This window comes from Hordeum vulgare, chromosome 6H (genome assembly GCF_904849725.1).
Source record: "Hordeum vulgare subsp. vulgare chromosome 6H, MorexV3_pseudomolecules_assembly, whole genome shotgun sequence".
NCBI lineage: Eukaryota > Viridiplantae > Streptophyta > Magnoliopsida > Poales > Poaceae > Hordeum > Hordeum vulgare.
The window spans coordinates 491,275,954-491,301,113 of NC_058523.1; the positions used below are offsets into that span (position 1 = coordinate 491,275,954).

Sequence of the window (25,160 nt, forward strand, 5' to 3'; positions counted from 1 at the left end):
CTTATTTAAAGTGAATGCAGCTGTTTCTAATGCATAACCCCAAAACGATAACGGCAAATCGGTAAGAGACATCATAGATCGCACCATCTCTAATAAAGTACGATTATGACGTTCGGACACACCATTACGCTGTGGTGTTCCAGGCGGTGTCAACTGTGAAACAATTCCACATTGTCTTAAGTGAGCACCAAACTCGAAACTCAGATATTTACCCCCACGATCAGACCGTAGGAACTTGATCTTCTTGTTACGATGATTTTCAACTTCACTCTGAAATTGCTTGAACTTTTCAAATGTTTCAGACTTGTGCTTCATTAAGTAGACATAACCATATCTACTCAAATCGTCAGTGAAGGTGAGAAAATAACGATATCCGCCGCGTGCCTCTACGCTCATCGGACCACACACATCGGTATGTATGATTTCCAACAAGTCACTTGCACGCTCCATTGTTCCGGAGAACGGAGTTTTAGTCATCTTGCCCATGAGGCATGGTTCGCACGTGTCAAGTGAATCAAAGTCAAGTGACTCCAAAAGTCCATCGGCATGGAGTTTCTTCATGCGCTTTACACCAATATGACCTAAGCGGCAGTGCCACAAAAATATGGCGCTATCATTGTTAACTCTAACTCTTTTGATCTCAATGTTATGTATGTGTGTATCGCTATCAAGATTCAATATGAACAATCCTCTCACATTGGGTGCATGACCATAAAAGATGTTACTCATAAAAATAGAACAACCATTATTCTCTGACTTAAAAGAGTAACCGTCTCGCAATAAACAAGATCCAGATATAATGTTCATGCTCAATGCAGGCACTAAATAACAATGATTCAAGTTCATAACTAATCCTGATGGTAACTGAAGTGAAACTGTGCCGACGGCGATTGCATCAACCTTGGAACCATTTCCTACGCGCATCGTCACTTCATCTTTCGCCAGCCTTCGTCTATTCCGCAGTTCCTGTTTCGAGTTGCAAATATGAGCAACAGAACCGGTATCGAATACCCAGGCACTACTACGAGAGCCGGTTAAGTACACATCAATAACATGTATATCGAATATACCTGATTTTTCTTTGGCCGCCTTCTTATCAGCCAGATACTTGGGGCAATTGCGCTTCCAGTGACCCATACCCTTGCAACAGTAACACTCTGCTTTAGGCTTAGGTCCAGCTTTGGGTTTCTTCATTGGATTGGCAACAGGCTTGCCGCTCTTCTTTGATTTACCCTTCTTGCCTTTGCCGTTTCTCTTGAAACTAGTGGTCTTATTCACCATCAACACTTGATGTTCTTTACGGAGTTCAGACTCTGCGACTTTCAGCATCGCAAACAACTCGCCGGGTGACTTGTTTATCCCTTGCATGTTGTAGTTCAACACAAAGCCTTTATAGCTTGGTGGCAGTGATTGAAGGATTCTGTCAGTGATAGCCTCTTGCGGGAGTTCAATCCCCAGCTCAGCTAGACGGTTTGAGTACCTAGACATTTTGAGCACATGTTCACTGACAAACGAGTTCTCCTCCATCTTGCCAGCATAGAATTTATCGGAGGTCTCATACCTCTCGATCCGGGCGTTCTTCTGAAAGATAAATTTCAACTCCTGGAACATCTCAAATGCTCCATGACGCTCAAAGCGACGTTGAAGTCCCGGTTCTAAGCCATACAAGACTGCACATTGAACTACTGAGTAGTCCTCCTTACGTGCTAACCAAGCGTTCATAACATCCTGATCAGCCGTAGTGGGTGGTTCATCTCTTAGAGGAGCATTAAGGACATAATCCTTCTTCCCAGCTTGTATGATTAGCTTAAGATTATGAGCCCAGTCTACAAAGTTGCTTCCATCATCTTTCAACTTAGCTTTCTCTAGGAACGTATTAAAATTCAGGGTGACTGTCGCGTGAGCCATGATCTACAACACAAATATATTCAAAGTGGACATAGACTATGTTCAAGATAATTAGAGTTTAACTTAATCAAATTATTTGCTAAACTCCCACTCAAAAAGTACATCTCTCTAGTCATTTGAGTGGTTCATGATCCACTTACACTAGCTCAAGTCCGATCATCACGTGAGTTGAGTATAGTTTCAGTGGTAAGCATCCCTATGCTAATCATATCATCTATATGATTCATGATCGACCTTTCGGTCTCATGTGTTCCGAGGTCATGTCTGCACATGCTAGGCTCGTCAAGCTTAACCCGAGTGTTCCGCGTGCGCAACTGTTTTGCACCCGTTGTATGTGAACGTTGAGTCTATCACACCCGATCATCACGTGGTGTCTTGAAACGACGAACTGTAGCAACGGTGCACAGTTGGGGAGAACACAATTTCATCTTGAAATTTTAGTGAGAGATCACCTCATAATGCTACCGTCGTTCTAAGCAAAATAAGGTGCATAAAAGGATTAACATCACATGCAATTCATAAGTGACATGATATGGCCATCATCACGTGCTCCTTGATCTCCATCACCAAAGCACCGGCACGATCTTCTTGTCACCAGCGCCACACCATGATCTCCATCAACGTGTCACCATCGGGGTTGTCGTGCTACTCATGCTATTACTACTAAAGCTACATCCTAGAAAAATAGTAAACGCATCTGCAAGCACAAACATTAGTATAAAGACAACACTATGGCTCATGTCGGTTGCCGTACCATCGACGTGCAAGTCGATATATCTATTACAACATGATCATCTCATACATCCAATATATCACATCACATCGTTGTCCATATCACATCACAAGCATACCCTGCAAAAACAAGTTAGACGTCCTCTAATTTTGTTGTTGCATGTTTTACGTGGTGACCATGGGTATCTAGTAGGATCGCATCTTACTTACGCAAAAACCACAACGGAGATATATGAGTTTCTATTTAACCTCATCCAAGGACCTCCTCGGTCAAATCCGATTCAACTAAAGTTGGAGAAACTGACACCCGCCAGTCATCTTTGAGCAACGGAGTTACTCGTAGCGATGAAACCAGTCTCTCGTAAGCGTACGAGTAATGTCGGTCCGAGCCGCTTCGATCCAACAATACCGCGGAATCAAGAAAAGACTAAGGAGGGCAGCAAAACGCACATCACCGCCCACAAAAACATTTGTGTTCTACTCGAGAAGACATCTACGCATGAACCTAGCTCATGATGCCACTGTTGGGGAACGTCGCATGGGAAACAAAAAAATTCCTACGCGCGCGAAGACCTATCATGGTGATGTCCATCTACGAGAGAGGATGTGTGATCTACGTACCCTTGTAGACTGTACAGCAGAAGCGTTAGTGAACGCGGTTGATGTAGTGGAACGTCCTCACGTCCCTGGATCCGCCCCGCGAACCGTCCCGCGATCAGTCCCGCGATCTAGTGCCGAACGGACGGCACCTCCGCGTTCAGCACACATACAGCTCGACGATGATCTCGGCCTTCTTGATCCAGCAAGAGAGACGGAGAGGTAGAAGAGTTCTCCGGCAGTGTGACGGTGCTCCGGAGGTTGGTGATGATCTTGTCTCAGCAGGGCTCCGCCCGAGCTCCGCAGAAACGCGATCTAGAGGAAAAATCGTGGAGGTATGTGGTCGGGCTGCCGTGGAAAAGTCATCTCAAATCAGCCCTAAAACCTCCGTATATATAGGGGGAAGAGGGGGAGCCTTGCCTTGGGGTCCAAGGACCCCTAAGGGTTTCGGCCGAGCCAAGGGGGGAAGGTCTCCCCTTCCAAACCGAATCCAACTTGGTCTGGAAGGTGGAGTCCTTCTTCCCTTTCCCACCTCCTCCTTTTTTTTCTTTTCTCTTTGATTTTCTTCCTATGGCACATAGGGCCTTCTTGGGCTGTCCCACCAGCCCACTAAGGGCTGGTGTGCCACCCCCAAGGCCTATGGGCTTCCCCGGAGTGGGTTGCCCCCCCCCCCCCCCCCCCGGTGAACTCCCGCAACCCATTCGTCATTCCCGGCACATTCCCGATAACTCCGAAAACCTTCCGGTAATCAAATGAGGTCATCCTATATATCAATCTTCGTTTCCGGACCATTCCGGAAACCCTCGTTAAGTCCTTGATCTCATCCGGGACTCCGAACAACATTCGGTAACCAACCATATAACTCAAATACGCATAAAACAACGTCGAACCTTAAGTGTGCAGACCCTGCGGGTTCGAGAACTATGTAGACATGACCCGAGAGACTCCTCGGTCAACATCCAATAGCGGGACCTGGATGCCCATATTGGATCCTACATATTCTACGAAGATCTTATCGTTTGAACCTCAGTGCCAAGGATTCATATAATCCCGTATGTCATTCCCTTTGTCCTTCGGTATGTTACTTGCCCGAGATTCGATCGTCAATATCCGCATACCTATTTCAATCTCGTTTACCGGCAAGTCTCTTTACTCGTTCCGTAATACAAGATCCCGCAACTTACACAAAGTCACATTGCTTGCAAGGCTTGTGTGATGTTGTATTACCGAGTGGGCCCCGAGATACCTCTCCGTCACACGGAGTGACAAATCCCAGTCTCGATCCATACTAACTCAACGAACACCTTCGGAGATACCTGTAGAGCATCTTTATAGTCACCCAGTTACGTTGCGACGTTTGATACACACAAAGTATTCCTCCGGTGTTAGTGAGTTATATGATCTCATGGTCATAGGAACAAATACTTGACACGCAGAAAACAGTAGCAACAAAATGACACGATCAACATGCTACGTCTATTAGTTTGGGTCTAGTCCATCACGTGATTCTCCTAATGACGTGATCCAGTTATCAAGCAACAACACCTTGTTCATAATCAGAAGACACTGACTATCTTTGATCAACTGGCTAGCCAACTAGAGGCTTGCTAGGGACAATGTTTTGTCTATGTATCCACACATGTAAATGAGTCTTCATTCAATACAATTATAGCATGGATAATAAACGATTATCTTGATACAGGAATTATAATAATAACTATATTTATTATTGCCTCTAGGGCATAATTCCAACATAGATCACCTCTACGGAAACCAGTAAAGACCATGTTATGATTATCTCGACGAAACACTTGGCAATCAACTTTCGTGAATGGCACTTTGGAACCAAAGCACGCTAATCTAGATATGGGAAGAAGATTGTAGCCAAGGGATTCAACAAGCATTACATTTTGAGTAGAACTATCATGAGATATGGACACCTCACCGAGACCAAGTACCTTACCCTTGGAGTTATCACCAAAGGTCACATACCATAGTGGTCCATGGTTTGGTGTGATCTCATGAAACATCTCTTTATGTACGGTCATGTGATCGGTCCATCCACTTTAAAGTATCCACTCCTTTCCTCCGGCCATGTAGTCTCTAAGGTTCACCATAATACTAAGGCTTCTCCTGGTTTGCTCATACTCGATGTCAAGCTATTTGTCTTCATCGTAGTAGCCATGCTCCATATTATCATCATTAGATGGAATATCCTCGTCATAAGAATCAAGAATTTCATCAGAATTTCGACTATGACAATGTTCATGTTTATGCATGCAAATGGCTTCAACAATGATAATATTAATGGTAATGACATCTTATTTAGCATGCATGAGATCATGAAGCTCAAATAGACATTTATCAAAATTAGGATCATTGGGCTTCGTCTTGTGAAAGGCAATGCTTATGGAAAATGATATCGAGATTTTTCAAGAAATAGTTGGGATATCTTTTCTCCAAATCTTTCCACAAAGTATAAGCACACTCAAAGTTCTTCATTTGATTAAGCACATTTCTTGGTAGTCCTCTAATGATGAGATTAACTGTTTTAACATTACCAAGCATATTGACTTCATCATGAGAAGGATGTAAGGGATCAATGAGAGGCACATACGGATATTCAACATACTTGGTCAAATGGAATTCATCAAATATATCAAGAATTTCACCTTTCCATTGTCTATAATACTCCTCATTGAGAACACGCACTCTACAACCAAGATTCCCCAAACTAGGCACATCCATCTCCCTCCAATGGTGATTAAACCAGGGCTATGGAGACCAAAGCTCTGATACCAATTGTTGGATCACTAGAAGGGATGTCTAGACGGAGGGTGAATAGACTACTTGCATAAATTAAAACCTAGCCTTTTCCCAATTTTAATTGTTGGCAGATTTTAGCAATTCTAACAAGTCTAGTGCACCCTACACATGCTAGTTAACATATATGGCAGCGGAAAGAAAAGACATTTCACATGTAATTAAGGAGTAGAGTTTAGGAGGTCAAACGCAAAGATGGGCACGATGATTTTTGGCGTGGTTTCGATAGGTGGTGCGATCGTAACCCATGGAGGGTAACGGGTGCGAGACTCCATGGAGGGCTCCACCCACAAGGGGTCCACAAAGAAGTGGCCTTATCTATTCCACCATGGCTTACATCCACACGGGACTAGCCCCACTCGGGGTAGATCTTCACGAAGTAGGCGATCTCCTTACCCATACAAACTTCTTGGTTTAACTCCACAACACGAAGTAGGAGGATAACAAGCGACATCTAACCAATCTAGGAGGCACCACCCTCCAAAAGGTAATAGATGCGGTAGAACGATGAACTCCTTGCTCTTATGCTTCAAAAGATAGTCTCCTCAACACTCAATCACTCTCTCACAGATTTGGCATCGGTAGGAGACATTGATTTGGTGGAAAGCAACTTGGGGAGGCTAGAAATCAAGATTCATATGGTAGGAATGGAATATCTTGATCTCAACACATGAGTAGGTGGCTCTCTCTCAGAAATATGGATATGGCAAGTGTATGTGTGCTCTTAGTGTTTCCTCTGCAAATGAGAGGTGGTGGATGGGTATATACAGGCATCTCCCAAAATCCAACCATTAGAACATTATTGCCCAACTCGGTGAAACCAAAACGAATCTCGGACCGATTTGCACTAAATGTGGCAACTTTTGAATTCTCGGTGAGACCTATATATGAATCTCGGTGGTACCGATTTGTTGACCTAGGGCAGTTTCGAAATCTTGGTGGTACTGATTCCAAACTCAGAAATTCCGATTCTTGAAATAGAGATACCAGAGAGTTGGTCACTGACTTTCGGTGGCATCGAAGTGAAAGTTGGTGATACCAAGATGTTAGGGTTTAGCAAAGGTTCTGTCTGCGTAAAATCGGTAGGGTCGAGTGGAAAATATTGGTGGCACCGATTTTGATGTTTAGGCTTTTGGATAGAGAATTTTGTGGGAGAATGGGTGAATATTTTTGGTGGATATCTCTAAGAACTTGAGCAACCAATTCATCATAGATACCTCACCCCTTTTAATAGTAATGGCTTTTCTATGGAATCAATTGTGATTTCTCATAAATATAGAATGTAGAGTCTTATAGCTTGAAGCTTGGCCAATCTTATTCCTTCCTTCCTTGGGGCTTCTCCGTACAATCCTTTAGTCAATGCATCTCTATGGACTATATTTTAAATATACTAGGTAAAAGTGTTAATCCAAGAGACAATGTATGTTTTCATGAATTGTCAAAACCACCAAGGGAGCATATGTGCTTTCATGGTTGAAAGGCTATCCAGAACAAATGGATCTTTAAGAAAAGGAAGACACACGATGATGCTAAATGTCACCATCTATAAAGCTCGACTTGTCGCAAAGAGGATTCCCACAAGTTCACGGAGTTGACTACGATGAGAATTTGTCACCCATAGCGATGCTCAAGTTTGTTGGAATTATGTTAGCAGTTGCTACATGTTTCAATTATGAAATCTTGGACATGGATGTCAAAACATCGTTTCCTTAAACGGTTTCCTTGAGGAAAGGTCGATCCTAAGGATGCTAAAAGGCATGTAAGCCCCAGCGATCCATTTATGCACTGTACAAGCATCTCAGAGTTGGAATATGTGATTTGATAAGATGATCAAAGCTTTAGGGTTTATACAAAGCTTATAAAGGAACTTGTATTTACAAGAAAGTGAGTGGGAGCACTATAGAATTTCTCATAAGTATATGTGGATGACATATTGTTGATCGGAAATGATGTAGAATTTCTGGAAAGCATAAAGGGTTGTTTGACATGAGTTTTTCAAAGGAAAACCTAGATAAAGCTACTTAAAATATTGGGCATCAGGATCTATAGATATAGATCCAGATGGTTGATAAAAGTTTCAATCAATACATACCTTGACAAGATTTTGAAGGAGTTCAAAATATATTAGTCAAAAAAGGAGTTCTTGCATGTATTGTAAGGTGTGAATTTGAGTAAGACTCCAAGCTTGACCACGACAGAAGAAAGTGAAAGGATGATGGTCATCCCCTATGCCTTAGCCGTGGGCTCTATAGTATGACATGTTGTGTACCGCACGTGGTGTGTGACTTGCCACGAGTCTGGCAAGGGGTGAAAGAGTGATCTAGTAGTGGTTCACTGGACACCTATGAAAATTATCCTTAGTAACTCGAGGACTAAGGCAATGTTTCTCGATTATGGAGGTGATAAAGAGTTTGTCATAAAGTGTTACGTCGATGCAAACTTTTGACACCAATCTGGAAGACTCTCAGTAGCAAAAAGGATACGCATAGTGAAGCAGTCATTTGGAATACCTCCAAGTGAAGCATGGTAGCAACATCTACATTATGACATAGAGATTTGCAAAGTACACACGGATCTAAATGCTGCAGACTTGTTGACTAAAACCTCTCTCACTAGCAAAACATGAACAAACCCCAGAACTCATTGGGTGTTAATCATATGGTGATGTGAACTAGATTACTGACTCTAGTGCAAGTTGGATACTATTGGAAATATGACCCTCGAGGAAATAATAAATTAGTTATTATCATATTTCCTTGTTCATGATAATCATTTATTATCCATGCTATAATTGTTTTGATTGGAAACTCGGATACATGTGTGGATACATAGACAACATCGCGTCCCTAGTGAGCCTCTACTAGACTAGCTCGTTGATCAAAGATGGTTAAGGTTTCCTAACCATAGATATGACTTGTCATTTGATAACGGGATCACGTCATTAGGAGAATGATGTGATGGACAAGACCCAACCGTAAGCATAGCATTTGCTCGTATACTTAGTTTATTGATATTGATTTCTCCATGTCAAGTAATTGTTCCTAAGACCATGAGATCATGCAACTCCCTGACATCATAGGAATGCCTTGTGTCTATCAAATGTCACAACATAACTGGGTGATCATAAATATGCTCTAGAGGTATCTCCAAGGGTGCCTGTTGGGTTGACATGGATCGGGAGGTATCGCTGGCCCCTCCCGTAATAAAACATCACAAGAAGCTTGGAAGCAATGTGACTAAGGAGTTATTCACGGGATCTTGTATTACGGAACGAGTAAAGAGACTTCCCGTAACGAGATTGAACTAGGTATGGAGATACCAACGATCGAATCTCGGCCCAGTAACATACTGTTGGACAAAGGGAACTGCATACGAGATTGATTGAATCCTTAGCATCGTGATTCGATTGATAAAGATCCTCGTGGAATACGTAGGAACCAATATGGGAATCCACGTCCTGCTATTGGTTATTGACGTAGAGGTGTCTCGGTCATGTCTGCATAGTTCTCGAACCCGCAGGGTCCGCACGCTTAACGTTCGATGACGATATAGTATTATTGACTTATATATGTTGGTGATCAAATTTTGTTCGGAGTCCTAGATGATATCCGAGACGTCATGAGGAGTTCCGGAATGTCCGAAGGTAAAGATTTATATATAGGAAAGTGGTATTTGGGTTTCGGAAAAGTTTCACGTTTTTCCCGTATAGTACTAGAATGCTGAAAGGGTTCCGACGGTCCATCCACCCCAGGGGCCCACATGGGCTGAAGTGTGAGGCACACTAGTCCTGATGGCTGGGAGCCCCACCCCTAAAGGCTCGTGCGCTTGGTGGTAGGTGGGGGTGCCTTGGGGAGGAGGGACTCCTCCCCTAGGGCGCCCACCTCCCTTGTGGGAGGTGGGTGTCACGCCCAAGATGCGACCCTATCCTCAATTTGGCACGAGGGCCTCGTCAGGGATAGAAGTGCATCTCGCCGTGTCAAAGAATGGATATCGTTACAAGTACATGTACTGAAAAGAAGAGATATATATAGAGTTGGCTTACACTCGCCACAAGCTACATCGGAGTCACATCAGTACATTACATATTCATCAAGAGTAAGAGCAGGGTCCGACTACGGACGAAAACAAACGACAAAATAAGAACGACGTCCATCCATGCTATCCCAGGCTGCCGGCCAGGAACCCATCCTAGATCGATGAAGAAGAAGAAGAAGAAGCAACTCCAAATGAACAATCAACGCGCTCGCGTCAAGTAACCTTTACATGTACCTGCAACTGGTGTTGTAGTAATCTGTGAGCCATAGGGGACTCAGCAATCTCATTTCCAAAGGTACCAAGACTAGCAAAGCTTAATGGGTGAGACATGGTTAAGTGGTGAGGTTGCAGCAGCGACTAAGCATATATGAGGTGGCTAACTTACGAGTACAAGAAATAAGAGGGGGAAGATCTACGCATAACGGACGTGACTACTGATGATCAAATGAATGATCCTGAACACCTACCTATGTCAGACATAACCCCACCGTGTCCTCGATCGGAGAAGGAACTCACGGAAGAGACAGTCACGGTTACACACACAGTTGGCATGTTTTAATTAAGTTAACTTCAAGTTATCTAGAACCAGTGTTAAACGAAGTTTCCACATTGCCACATAAACACGGGCACGGCTTTCCGAAAAGATTTAACCCTGCAGGGGTGCTCCACCTAGTCCATCACAAATTACCACAAGCCGCATAGAAATCCTCAATTACGAAGCTCGCGATCTCGTCGGATTCCCTAGTGGAAAACCTCAACTCTGAGATTACCCAAAGCATCACCGGAATCCCGATGCACAAGATATCTCGTCAAAGGTAAAACTAATCCAGCAAGGCCGCCCGGCGTGTCGACGATCCCGATAGGAGCCGCGTATCTCGTTCTCAGGACACGACGGATAAGCACAGCATACGGTGGCCTGATAGAAATCTCCCGAGTTGCCCCGGGTTGGCCCCGCAAACGGCTCTAGTTTTGGACCAGCACCAACAACACTGGCCCCCTGTATTATGTGAAATTACTCCTCGGGTTCATGACGCCCTATGCTTTCAGTATTAACAAGTTATTATGTTGGGCAAATGTAGTACCAATGTTGGGCCTTGCCGGACCAGCTTTAATCTAAAACGAATTATCAAGGGGGTCCCCATAACAACCCCGATCGTGTTAGAAGCGCTCGTTTATGGAACATAACACCGGTAGCCAAAACTAAGGGGGCAAAGGTGGAACAAAACACCAGGCTAGAAAGGCCGAGCCTTCCACCTTTTACCAAGTATATAGGTGCATTAAATTAAATAGCATTTAAATAGGGTGATATAACAAGGAACCCATGTTGTCACATGGAAGCAACTACACCTGCAACTAGCAACGCTAACAACATGGTTAAGCAAGCAGTAACATAGCCAATCAGTGGTTTGCTAGGTCGAACATGTTGAAGGTTATCATGGCATGATTGAGAGGCTGATATTTAACATGTGGGAGGCAACGAGACATAATCGATAGAAGCGATAAAACTAGCATGGCAATGATAGTAATGGTATCTGGGGAAATGGTCATCTTGCCTGAGATCCCGCTTGGAAGAAGAATGACTCCATGAAGCAGACGAACCGACGTAGTCGTACGGGTCCTCACAATCCGACACGCTTGCGGATCTCTATCGAGACGGAGCAAACCGAAAACAAGCATCAACACATATATTCACCACACGATGCACAACACATATGATGCATGAACGGACTAATGCAAGGCATGACAATCACAACAATCAAACACTACACATTAAGTGAAGCTCGATATGCAACGAGTTGCATATCGACGAAACTCCACGTTGAATTATTTAGTTCACTCTCGTTAATTTACACGGCAATATTTAAAATGTTGTTAACATGGCAAGGGGTGAAGCACAAATTAAACTACCTATCTAGGCATTTTAAATGAGACCGGAAATGACATATAGCATCTCCGAAATGACCCCACGTGTTAAATCTTAATTCTGTCCAGATTTGTCCTAATCACATTTTAGGTTTGTTAAACGGCAAAACTAAGTGGTTCACGTGATTCTACTCGTCGTTCTGGTCCATTTACATATATGGCACAACTCCAACGGAGCTACCGTTAATTAACTACGACCTAATCTGTTCCTTAACATGTCGGCACGCAAACCGATGCAAAAACACGCTAACTTCCTTGAACATGCATGAGAGTTGAAAATTATTAATCTACGCGAAATTGTAGTCAAGTTTCATATAGCACTTGTCTCGATCCGGTGGTGCGCGGTTAAATTATAAGAATTTTACAAAAAAAAGGCATTTGAATCTGCCCAAAATAAAACAAAATGGTTTTGCTAGGATTTGAACCTCAAATCTCTCGGATGAAAACTGCTGGTGCTAGCCAGTGGGCTACAACCGTGTTGTTGACAATGTATAGAGTTCATTGGGAAGAACTAGGTAACAACACAGTGCAGACGTGAAGCTAAATAAAAGTAACCGGTGCCATAAAAATGTGTTGCCCATGGGACTTGAACCAGAGACGTGGTTAGATGGCTCAAAGCCAAGCCACTAAGCTAGATGTGTGTTAGTGCTGGATTTGGGCGCAGCGCAGACATGAATGTGTACACACCGGATGTCTAAAATAGAGAAACAACAAAGGACAAAAAAATTGCAAGCACTCGGATTTGATCCCACGATCTCTTGATGGGAATCGGTGGAGCTAGCCACCTCGGTTACTAAGGTGTACATGTAAAAAACATAGCAGCTACTTGAAATAACCTCAACATGCGAGAGTGGAACTAAAAGAGACATGCACGTTTCAGATTCAGAGGTAACTTCCTTACAGAGGCAACAACCTGACGGAGGCTAGCGTGGGGCTGGCTCGATTCAGAGGCGGCCATGGCAACGGGCGGCGCTCCGGTGGACGTGGAGCGCGGAGGAGGTGGGGATGGGTCGCAGATGGCCAGGGCGGCCGATTCCAGCGGCAACAGAGGGGTCCCGGGCCGGCGAGCCGGACCTTGAGTCCACGGTGGACAAGGGGCTCAGGTGCTCCTGTTCAGAGAAACAGAGAGAGATCAGAGAAAAACGAGTTACAAGAGGGGGAGGCGACGAGATCTTATCCGCGGGAGGTCATGGTGGTCTGGGCAGGAGAGGTCGCGAGCCGGCGCAGCTGGAGGTGGCTGGGGCGAGCTCGGGCACACCATGGATGTCACCTGCAGAAAAATAAACGAGGAACAGAGGTGTTTGAGACAAGGAGAGCAACGGGGGAACAGAGCAGGGGAGAGAGATGCAACCGGGACCTGCGCAGCTCCGGAGGCGTCGTCCTTCGGCAAGGTCCTGGAGGTCCACACGGACGGAGTCGGGGGCGGGCGGATCCGGGGTCGGGAGGCGGATCCGTCCATGGGGAACTCCCGCGAGCGGGTGGCTGCAAAGATTGGTGCCCATGGCGAGCTCGAGGCCATGGCCATGGTGGTCTCCACTCTCCCTACAGAAAACGAGAGGAAGGGAGAGATGAGAAGCGGGGAAGGAAACCGAAGGAAGGAGGAGGAAGGGAGCAGGGAGAGGGTCGGCCTGGTCGGGAAGCATGGGGAGAGGCTCCATGGAACACGAGTGTTGGGGCTGCATGAGGCTGGTCGGGAGGTGGAGCTCGAGGACGAGGTGTGACTCTGGGAGGCTCGACGGGGATTGGCACGGGGTGATTTGGATCGGACGTGTGGGTGCCTAGTTGATTCGGTGGGGAAAACGAGAAAGACAGTGGCGGCGGCGGCTGATAGATGGATGGGACAAACGGAGGGGAATTCCTAGAATTTAGGGTTGCGTCTATATTAGGCACGGGAGGGCTCTCTATACATAGGAAACATGCTAGGTTAGCTATTTGCTCTGTTTTCGGGCCGTTGGATAGTATTCCGACGGCTCCGATCGAAGCGAGTTGGCTTGGTGGGTTGGTTGGGCCGTGTAGAGTGGGTGTTGGGATAAGACGAGAAGGAAATGGTGCGACCCGGCAACAATATATAAAACCCCGAAAAACGTCCAACGATAACCCGAAGACGGTGCCGCTACGGTCGCCCGTTCGGGTACCAGACAGACTCCGATTGCGACAAAACTTGACAGACAGCCTAGCTATATTAAAATAAGACCGCACGTCAAATCTCAACCCAACCAGAGAAAGTTTTACGCACGCTTTTAAAACAGGGTTTCGACGGTGCCGCGGGCGCGTGCGAATGCGGTCGGACTCAGAACGGACAACGTCGAGAACCGGCAACTACTAACGGATGCAAGTTTTGAAAACGGGCGGCAACGGGATGTCGATGCAATGCTGATGATGCGCATGATGCGATGATGATGCGACAAAAGAACACAGACACACGACGAAAACGGAAAAAAAGGGGAATCTTCTGGAACGTTGGCATCGGGTTGTCACAGTGGGCTCCTCCCCACTTGGCCGGCCAGCTCTCCCTTGGAGTAGGGGCCAAGGCTGCACCCTAACTACCCCCTTCCTCCTATAAATAGAGTGGGAGAGGGAGGCAGCCAACACACCAAGCCTTGGCGGTGCCCTCCCTCTCTCCCTCTAGATCGTTTTCTCCTCCATCGCTTCGGGCAGCGCTTGGCGAAGCCGTGCTATGATTGCACCACCACCATCGTCACCACATCGTCATGCTGCAGGAGAACTCATCTACTACTCCACCTACACTCGCTGGATCGAGGAGGTGGAGACGTCGTCGTGCCCTATGTGTGCTGAATCAGGAGGTGTCATCCGTTCGGCGTTGGATCGGGATGATCGTGATTGGAGCGCGAAGACGTTCGACTACATCAACCGCGTTTATTAACGCTTCCTCTTAGCGATCTACAAGGGTATGTAGATGCACTCCCCTCTCGTAGCTATACATTTCCATAGATAGATCTTGGGTGCGTGTAGGATTTTTTTCGATCCAACGTTCCCCAACAAAAGGAACCCAGTTACGCCGGTGCAATCCTTCTACAATGTGAAGTATCATATCCCTTCACATCCACCATTATGTGCAAGAACACTTGCATGTGCATCCGGTAGCGATGACCGAAGAAGACCCCATGAAATACTGGCTTGGTTGCAAAATACTTGTCGTATAGATCAACATGGCCCTTTGTCATATTCTGGTTAACAATTATTATGTTTGGCGTTGAAACCCCTAATTTGAGGACATGCTCCATTTCCTTCTCCATTTCTTTGAGGATAATCATCATCAACAAAAACTCATAGTCGTTGCCACCGTTCACCAATGACAACTCATTGAAGAACTGGTTGTAAAAAAACTCATCACCAAGTACATTGTTCGTCCCTGCATGCACTAAAAGGGTCAAAATTTTGTTCGGGAATTTCATCAAGCATGTGCTGTGTGAGGTTTTATGGCGGGGCTGGCTGGGGGAACACGGACATACCGGGATGGCATCCGGGGCGGCAATCATGTCCTAGGGCGGTGCTTGGGGAGGGGTATGACTCAGGACGATGGGCAAATCCGGAAGAGGGGTGGTGCTAAATAAGAGTGAAAAAAGGAGGCTCGGGGGGGGTGGTAATCTGTGTGTTAAATATTATGTATACGAGATGCACTACAATATGAATTGTAATTAGTGAAGGTTGGGTGTTCGAGTCGGACACGTGTAACCCGAATCAGATATATATAGGCACTACACGTAGCCAAATATACTAGACATAAGCTAGTAGGCTAGACAGAGATCGCGAGAGAGACGACCCGATGCTCGTTGCAGGGGTGGCCCGGACGGTCCTGGCTCAATGGTCAGAACGCTACCTAATGGCCTCACGGTATTATTGTTGATTGTATCATATGATTTGGTACATGGGGAGGAGCATCTGTAGTCATGCCTTGGGATGTAACCATGTTGGTGAATCTCGTTAACAAATCTCGTTGCTCGTGCTTGTGTGATTGCTTGTCCTCGATAAATTGACGGTAGCCTTGAACTATCCTAAAGAGGGAAGTGTGACTTGGTGGGTTTGGGGTGGGAGTGGATTGTTGGGGCTGATGTGACGGACATGTTGTCTAGACAGTGTCCGCGGTTCCAAACGGGCACATGGGAGGGTTTGGACCTTGGAGATTTTTTCTTGTCGAAAAGGAGGTTGAAATCCTCGGTCTTCACATCCAAGGACGCATGCATTCATTTTTATTAAAATATTCAATAGATCATGACAAAATAAATACATGGATCAATTCAAAGCCACCTTCCTAGTGGCCTCTATCGTTACCCTTACAAGTTTGATGATGTGCCCTCACCTTGCACCAACACACACCATCTAAACCGGTGGGCTCGTCAAACCTCCCCATGGCGAGCTGAGAGCACGAACTGGTTTAGCAGATTCTCGGTGTGCACCACATGCACACATTGTAGTATCCGCCGCCACCATATTCCGCCATCCCATCTTCAAGAGGGGTCATTGCATTGACCTTGTGAGGCCCAACTACGACGTCACCACGACGCCAGACATCGCCACCATCCTACACACGTCCATCCACATGCGTCCATCGACGTGAATCCACTATGCCACGTCCCCGAGACCCACCGTCGTCGATGCTTTGGATGCAACACCACATCATCTGTTGGCCCCTCCAGTCAGCTCCTGCTCCAAAACGATGGCCCCGGAAGAAAAAACGATACCAAAGGCGCTGGCACCATCTGATCCGGGAGGCCCAGATCTAGGGCTTTCCCCGGAACAGCCCGAGCGAGGTGACATAGAGTGCAACGAGATGCCTCAATGAGGAAACACCGTCAAAGACACTGCCAGCGTCCACCGAGACCGAAGTTGACATAATTTTCACGGGCATTCGCACCACCCCTAAGCCGTCGGAACGCTGATAGAGTTACTCCGGTGATCCTTGGAGATACCGTTCGAAGGAATGCCAAGGGATAGAGGAATGGTATTGCTAGTGAAGCAACCCCAATTGGGCACCGTGTCCAAGGTGGTACACTGATTCAAGCAAGCACCAAGGCTAAGTTGGCTCTGGAGAAGGAGAGCTCTCGATCCTAAGGCGCAACCTAGTTCAAACATGAAGATTTGGGTAGTGACTGTAATGAAATTGTAGATGAAAACTTTGAAGAAAATGGATAGGAAAGGGTACAAATTATGAAGATCTTGAAGCAGGAGATGCTTCTCAGTTTGTTAGCTTAGGCACCTCCAACTCCAAGTGCACCTCAAGGATCTTGAAATTACTACTCCCTACATTCCCTTATACAAGACCACTTCATATTTTTATGTCTAACTTTGGTTGTGAGACACTGTCGAGAGACGCATGAAATGAGGTTAAGAATATAATGGCCCGGCCATGCTGGAAGTTGGCATCTGTTCGACAAACTCTTTCTCTGGTCAGAGACGATGCATTATACGGGCAGCGAGCAAGGTTCAAGTTCAAAGAATATGGAGTTATCTCATAGTCCACACGCTGCTACCTGCTAACGATTCTCTCAGATTCAGAATGTAACATGCATGTTCTTCTGACTTTCTCACACTATAGATATATGAGCATCAGACAGTGGTTCAGATCGCGTAACATGTGCAGGTTTCGGATGATTGGATGCAATATCATTATCCAAATCTGGAGGACTTAAGATAAGAAACACCGGCGACTTAACTTAACACGAAGCCAGGCGCTAACTGAGCCTTTCATCATATGAAAAAACAAGGAAGAAGCACTGACGACGCAGCAAATGTATGATTTTGTAAGCAGCGCTTGCATAGTTGCATGTGCCGAGGAATGTGGTTGAGCAACAGCTCCCAATAATTCATTAGCAAATAATCCACCGGCTCAACGCGACGATCCATTATCACGCACGCCTCCCTTCCAGAATCATGCTGGGATGGAATGAGTGAATGCAGATAATTCAGAGAGTCTGAAGCAAACCGCAGCAGGTTGGCATCTTCCAAATCATGCATGCACACAGAGTTGACTAAGACAATTGGGTTGCACAAAGACACAGCATTCACGACATGGCATGGTGGACTAATAATAAACCACCACAGGAAAAAAGGCTAACACAAGAGAGAAGAGAGAGGGTCCGGAAAGAAGCTAGTAATCAAGGTGAATTGGAAGCCATTCGGCGGCTTCTCGTCTTCAAACCACAGTTCTGTTGGTATGAGAGTAATGATCCAAGCCAAGAGTGTGTCTCTAACAGCCTGAAGATAGGTTTATAACTCTCTATCTCCTGGCCTGATGATCACCGGGCATGGCTGTGACAGCAGGATGGATGTGTTAACTCGTCTCCGTCAAGGCAAGGCAAATACCGGTCATGCTATCAGCTCGTCCGGCAACGCGACGAACCTCGCTCGCTTCTGAAACATGGAAATGGAGACAAGATTAGACTTCAGGAAAGGCAACAAGTGTTACACAGATCTTTTTGTATAACAGGAATTGTCTACCCTCAGACCAAAACTTGTGGGTCTGGATTCAGAACCACAAGACAAATTAGAAACAGCAAACAAAAATGGCAGGCATCATATCGATCTATTTCTTTTTTTTTATTGCGACGGTTACTAACCCTATCTATTTGTTAAAAGACAGATGCTCATGGTGTGGAAGAGGAAACCCGCACGAAAGCGCTTCGTGTAGGTTGCTGTTTCCCGCAATGAGCGGAGAAGGGTTTCCCAGGTGTAGTGCGCCACTGAGACAGGCTACATGTTCTCTGCAGATACTACTAGCAGCAGAAGAAAAACTCTTGTTGCCGCTGTACTGTACGCGGCATCTGATCTGACATCCTGCAGTTTCGCTAACCTTGTCCACGCTACACCGGTGCTAGTAGTGGGTGCTTTTGTGCCACGGTAACCACCGATCCAACAAAACCCAAGAATTCTACTGTACTGTACCACGCATTTGCTGGCCAAGATTTCTGCTTTTTCACATACAATATCTGTCAAGGTGAGGATAGCTCGCAAATTCTACTACAGCAAGTAAAAAATGTAATGTAGATCTTGTTCAGAGTTAATATAATTCTTGTTGCACGAAGTGCGCATAAGGGGACACGCAGTGATGCAATGCACGTGGAGAATGGATGGGGCTAATTGATTGAAATCTTGAAGATAGTAATGGTGGTTACCTCCTCCTTGGTGCGGGGCAGCGTGGGCCACCTCTGCGGCGTCTTGGGCGGCGCGCCGGGGGCCGACTTGGGGTTGGGGAGCATGAAGCCGGAGCCCCAGTCGGGCGTGGCGGCGAACCGCGGGCTGCGCAGGATGCCGGGCGGCCTCTCGGGCGTCACCTTGGCGCTGCAGGCGCCGCCGTCGCCCACGGCCGCGCAGAGCTCCATGATCTTGGCCGCCGCCTCGGCCGCGTCCCGGCTCTCCCCCATCAGCTTCTCCACCTGCGCCTTGGGGAGGCGCATCCTGAGCCGCACGGGGGTGCCGCCGGGGAGCGGGGAGGCGGGGGCGGACGCGGAGGCGACGCCCTGGAAGGAGGAGAGGTCGGAGGTGGAGCGGCGGGCGAGCATGAGCGACTCGAGCCGCTCGCGCGCGCCGACGCGGAGGTTGCCCGACCACGCCCGGCGCGGCGGCCCCGCGGCCGGGCGGCGCGGGAGCGCCACGAGGAAGTAGAGCCGTCCCCGGCGCAGCGGCGCGTCGGGCGCCAGCGGCCGCGCCCGCGCGCCCAGCAGCTTGACCTCCTCCGCCTCCAGCAGCTGGAAGCCCGGGTGGTCGCGCAGCACGTCGGACGCCGCCGCCGCCGGCGTCTTCACCCGGAAGGACGTCCCGTCCAGCTGCATCACCTTGGCCCCCTTCCTCTTCGCCCCAATGCTGTTCCCCATCCCCTCGGTGGCCTCGGGCTTGGTGGTGGTGGTGCGCGCCGGCCGGCGTGCGTTCGGTCTTGGTTCTTGAGGGAGGCGTCGTATGTCTGGGCCTGTGCGTGGTGATCTTTTGTTTGTTGGTTTGTTTTATAAAAGGAAGGGAAACTGGGGGAGTGGTGGCGAAAGGTGGAGGGGTCAAAGGTGACGGGGGGCGTATTTTATGGGGATGCCGAGGTGGTACGCTTGTCTCTCTTGCGTTGCGTTTCCCGCCTTTGGATGCAGATTGCCGGGGCGTGGTTGAGGCAGCGTCCGTCCGTCTGCGTGTGAATGATTATCATCAGGCACTCGCAGCAGCACGGAGACAGACTCAACCGGTTCACAGCTCGAAATCATGGCCACCGGGAATACACACGGTTATCTTATCAAGGTAGAGCGGTGGTGGTAGCAGAAGGGAGGGAGGGAGGGAGTGTGCACGCATGTGAAAGCGTTGGGACGAACGGGATCTGCGCAGGGGAATATCGGGGCTGGTTTCCATTGTGTGTGGTTACTCACGACACGATCGTGGGTTGTGACAGGATGTGCGTGTAGTAACGTGTTGGCTTTAGCTCTTTCGCCAACGCTGCCCAACCGTGAACTGTAAAGCGAGCGGCTAAGTGTGATTCAAGTTAGTACGGTAGTCACCCCACCCGACTTCCTTTCCATATCCATGATCGCGTTAATGTGAACAATCGATCCATCGGGCGCCACCGATCCGCTCCGGTTCTGGAATTAGAATTACTAGTACAAATCTGGTTGGTCGTTAGCTCTCGGAACAAGCAAGATGTAGTAACTGTAGGTGTGTGTAGGTCAAGCCATAGATATAGATCTCTTAAAGACACGATAAGATGTCAACTGAATCCTGCGTCGGGGGCTGCATCTCACCGCTTCTCAAGGGACGACTCCTGTGCGGTGTCGGTAGGCCGATCAAGACGGCTTCCACTGTCAAATCGATACCCTCTTTTTGTCTGTTCCGAACCCATCAACCTTTTTTTGTGCTACTACTAATCTACGCACGGCACTGCTCTATATGCCGGAACCTCCCTGCATATGGTGATCCGCCATTGTACGTAGCGCCATTTATGGTTGCCTGCTCTCTTCTCGCAATGTACTACAGGCGTACGTACAGCTAGCCCCTTCAAAATGCATACACTATTTTGGTTACTTTCATCGCCTGGTACGGCGGCCTGCGCTGCGTACGTAATCGGGCATACAATCTTCGGTTTCCTGTCGCTGCCATGACCATCGCATGGCGCATCGCGTCCGTCGTCGCAAGCTGACAAACCGGGCGATCATATATCTTTGGGTCGCCTGTGACCGCACCACGAAAGCGAATCATCAACGGCACGTAGCAGCGTCACCTCCTCTATCTGCGAGCGCGCTGCTGCTTAAACCGTATATATGTGAGTTAGTGAACACATACATCACAGCAGATGCACGTACGGCCACAGGCTATCTCAACGGATGCCATGGCAAGTCAAATGTTCATAAGGGACTACACAGTCTCAATCAAGCCGTGAACAGAAAATCGCATCGGTCCATGCATGTCATCGTCAGTTCGTCGTTGTCCATACCCGCGTCACTGTTCTGAAAAAGAGTCAGGATTACGATGTGGCTTTTCAAACCGGGATCACCTTTGTTGCTGTCATGTCCAGATGGATATACTTGCGACCTCTAACGAATTGGATTGGAACAGAAGAGATGATGACGATGCGAGATTTAGAGAAATTCGAACGCGTCGACTCAAACGGATTTATCCGTTTTTTTTCATTTGGATTAGCCGTCCACTCGCGCCCGTCCTGTTTAAGATTTGGGTCGGCAGTGCGCTAGGGATCAATTTAATGTTCACGCACACATTTGAAAAGTAGATCAAGCGAGCGATCTTGTCATCATCCAAAGTTAATACCGGCACCATTGCCACCGACCGGCATACAATGTCAGCTTCAAAAAGCAACTCATACTAGCGCACTTGCCAGCGGCCGGCACACATGCCAGCAGACAAAAAAGGACGGGAGTTCGACCACGCCATCGTGGCCGTGGTCATGCCAGCACACTTGTGAGCATACAAAAAGTATGGCGCTCGACGTCATAGATCACTCGTTATCGAACTTGAGCATGTCGACCTGCATCTTCTCGAACCACGACCTTTTTATTGCCGACACGGTGTCGAGATCCATCTTCATGATCTCCATCCCCGTCATCATGCTAGCGAGAGCCACTTCTTTCGCCTTGGTCTTGGCATTGGCGGCCTTGATCTTTACCATCTTGGCTTGCTTCTCCACCTTCATCTCAAGCATCCTGGTTTCCTTCTCCGCCTCCATCTCAAGCATCCTAGTTTGCTTCTCCGCCTCCATCTCAAGCATCCTTTGAATCTTCATGAAGGCGTTCATTTCCTCTTCCTTGTCTTGTCGGTGTTTCTTCTTCCTTGAATCCTTCTTGGTCATCATGCCCTCCACAGTTGCGATCAAGGCGATCGACGTCGCATTCCACTTGTCCTCCTTTTTGGAGTTGGTCTTTCCCTGCGGCCGTGGCTTCTCACCCTCCCCAAACTCCTCCTCGACTTCCTTCCCCCCTGCGCTGTGAGAGCGACATATTGGAGCTTGAACTTCTCCTAATCTTTGATGATCCTCCAACAATGAGAAAGGTTGAAGGACTTGCCTTCATGTTGGACCTTGAATGCCTCTAAAGCTTGGAATGGCTATAAATGAATTACACGCAAGCATATTAACAAATGAACATGCAAACAACGACGGGGGGTAGGCATGCATACCATGTCTTGTATGACGATGTCGCTCACGGGGCGTGCCTTGATGCTCTCATAAGTGGCACAAAACTTGTTGCATTCTTGTTGGATCACCTTCCATCGGCGGAGAGCACGTCGGCTGACATATCTCGCGCTTGTTTCCTCGTCCCACCGGATGACGAGCCACTGGCTACCGTTGTGGTGTTGAGGCCGATGTGCGTGGGCGCGGGCGCGCGTGTGGATGGCACCATCACACTCACCTCCGGCGAGCATTCGTCGGAAAGGTGGGAGGCTTGGGGGTAGACGTGGAAGCCGGGGATCATATGAGTCATCAACGCATGGGACGACTCTGGTAACGCCATCTGAGGGAAGGCAGACGAGCCTGTGATGGTCGCGGCCACGGCAACATTGACGAACCCGTGCTGGCTAGGGTTTAACCCTAGGTACAAAAGTCCCTTCCTTGTTGCCTTCGTGACGAGCGCATCGGTATCCTCCCGCTGCGCAGCGGTGGATATGGCCGCGATGGCCGGTGCTTCGTCCCTTGCGCCCGTCGCGTGCCATCGGCCCTTTCTCTTCACCGACTCCTAAGCCTGCTCCTCGGGCGTCACCTCCTTATTCTTCTTGTTGGGGAACATTTCATGGGAAACAAAAAAATTCCTACGCACACGAAGACCTATCATGGTGATGTCCATCTAAGAGAGGAGATTAGATCTATGTACCCTTGTAGATCACTAAGCGGGAAGCGTTAAGAAACGCAGTTGATGTAGTGGTACAGCTTCGTGATTCAAATCACTGTCGTCCCACGATCCGTTCCGATCTAGCGCCGAACGGACGGCACCTCCGCGTTCAGCACACGTACAGCTCGATGATGATCTGGCCTTCTTGATCCAGCAAGAGAGACGGAGAAGTAGATGAGTTCTCCGGCAACGTGACGGCGCTCCGGTGGTGGTGATGATCTACTCCTGCAGCGCTCCGCCCGAGCTCCGCAGAAATCCGATCTAGAGGTAAAACTACGTGGTATAGGTTTGAGTTGCACGTGGCAAAGTTGTGTCCAAAAAACCCCAAAATCACCAGTATATATAGGAGGAGGGGAGGGGCTAGCCTTGGGGCTCAAGGACCCCAAGGGTGCGCCGGCCGAAGGGAGAGGAGGACTCCTTCTCCAATTCGGTTTGAGGAAAAGGAGGAGTCCTCCTCTTCCTTCCTACCTCCCTCTTTCCTTTTTTTCCTTTCCTTTCGTTTTTTCACTTGTGGCGCCATAACCCTCTTGGGCTGGCTCCACCAGCCCACTAATGGCTGGTGCACCACCCTAGGGTTACTGGGCTCACTCCCGGGTGGATGGACCCCTCCCAGTGAACACCCGTAACCCATTCGTCACTCCCCGTACATTCTCGGAAATGCCCAAAAATTTTCGGTGACCAAATGAAACCATCCTATATATCAATCTTCGTTTCTGAACCATTCGGGAAACCCTCGTGACGTCCATGATCTCATCCGGTACTCCAAACAACATTCGGTAACCACACATATAACTCAACTATACTAAAACATCATCGAACCTTAAGTGTGCAGACCCTGCGGGTTCGAGAACTATGTAGACATGACCCGGGACACTCCTCGGTCAATATCCAATAGCGGGACCTGGATGCCCATATTGGATCCTACATATTCTCCGAAGATCTTATCGGTTGAACCTCAGTGCCAAGGATTCATATATTCCCGTATGTCATTCCCTTTGTCCTTCGGTATGTTACTTGCCCGAGATTCGATCGTCGGTTTTCGCATACCTATTTCAATCTCGTTACCGGCAAGTCTCTTTACTCGTTCCACAATACAAGATCCCGTGACTTACACTTAGTCACATTGCTTGCAAGGCTTGTGCGTGATGTTGTATTACCGAGTGGGCCCCGAGATACCTCTCCGTCACACGGAGTGACAAATCCCAGTCTTGATCCATACTAACTCAATGGACACCTTCGGAGATACCTGTAGAGCACCTTCATAGTCACTCAATTACGTTGCGACATTTGATACACACAAGGTATTCCTCCGATGCCAGTGAGTTATATGATCTCATGGTCATAGGAATAAATACTTGACACGCAGAAAACAATAGCAACAAAATGACACAATCACATGCTACGTTCATAATTTGGGTCTAGTCCATCACATGATTCTCCTAATGATGTGATCCAGTTATCAAGTGACAACACTTGCATATAGTCAGAAAACCTTGACTATCCTTGATCAACTAGCTAGCCAACTAGAGGCTTGCTAGGGACATTGTTTTGTCTATGTATCCACACATGTATCTAATTTTTCATTCAATATAATTATAGCATGGATAATAAACGATTATCTTGAAACAGGAAAATATAATAATAACTATTTTATCATTGCCTCTAGGGCATATTTCCAACACTTCTTGGATGCGGTGGCGGTATTTCAGGGGGCGCGAGGGCTGCCTTTGCGGGAGGGAGTGATCGTGATGCCGGACGAGGCGAGGGAGGCGAGCCGGCAGTGGCATCGAGGTCGTCGTCCATGGCAAGTGGGAA

The 25,160-nt window shown here is 47.6% G+C and overlaps 1 protein-coding gene across 1 annotated transcript; it reads right to left on the minus strand.

The window, feature by feature from the left end:
- Positions 1 to 17,952: 17,952 nt before the first annotated feature.
- LOC123402079 (uncharacterized protein At1g66480-like) lies at positions 17,953 to 20,225 on the minus strand. The gene is made up of 2 exons (XM_045095946.1): positions 19,152 to 20,225; positions 17,953 to 18,390 (listed from the first exon to the last, which is right to left on the minus strand). The coding sequence occupies exons 1-2, from the start codon at positions 19,848 to 19,850 to the stop codon at positions 18,346 to 18,348; spliced, it is 744 nt and encodes a 247-aa protein (XP_044951881.1). The 5' UTR covers positions 19,851 to 20,225; the 3' UTR covers positions 17,953 to 18,345.
- Positions 20,226 to 25,160: the final 4,935 nt, after the last annotated feature.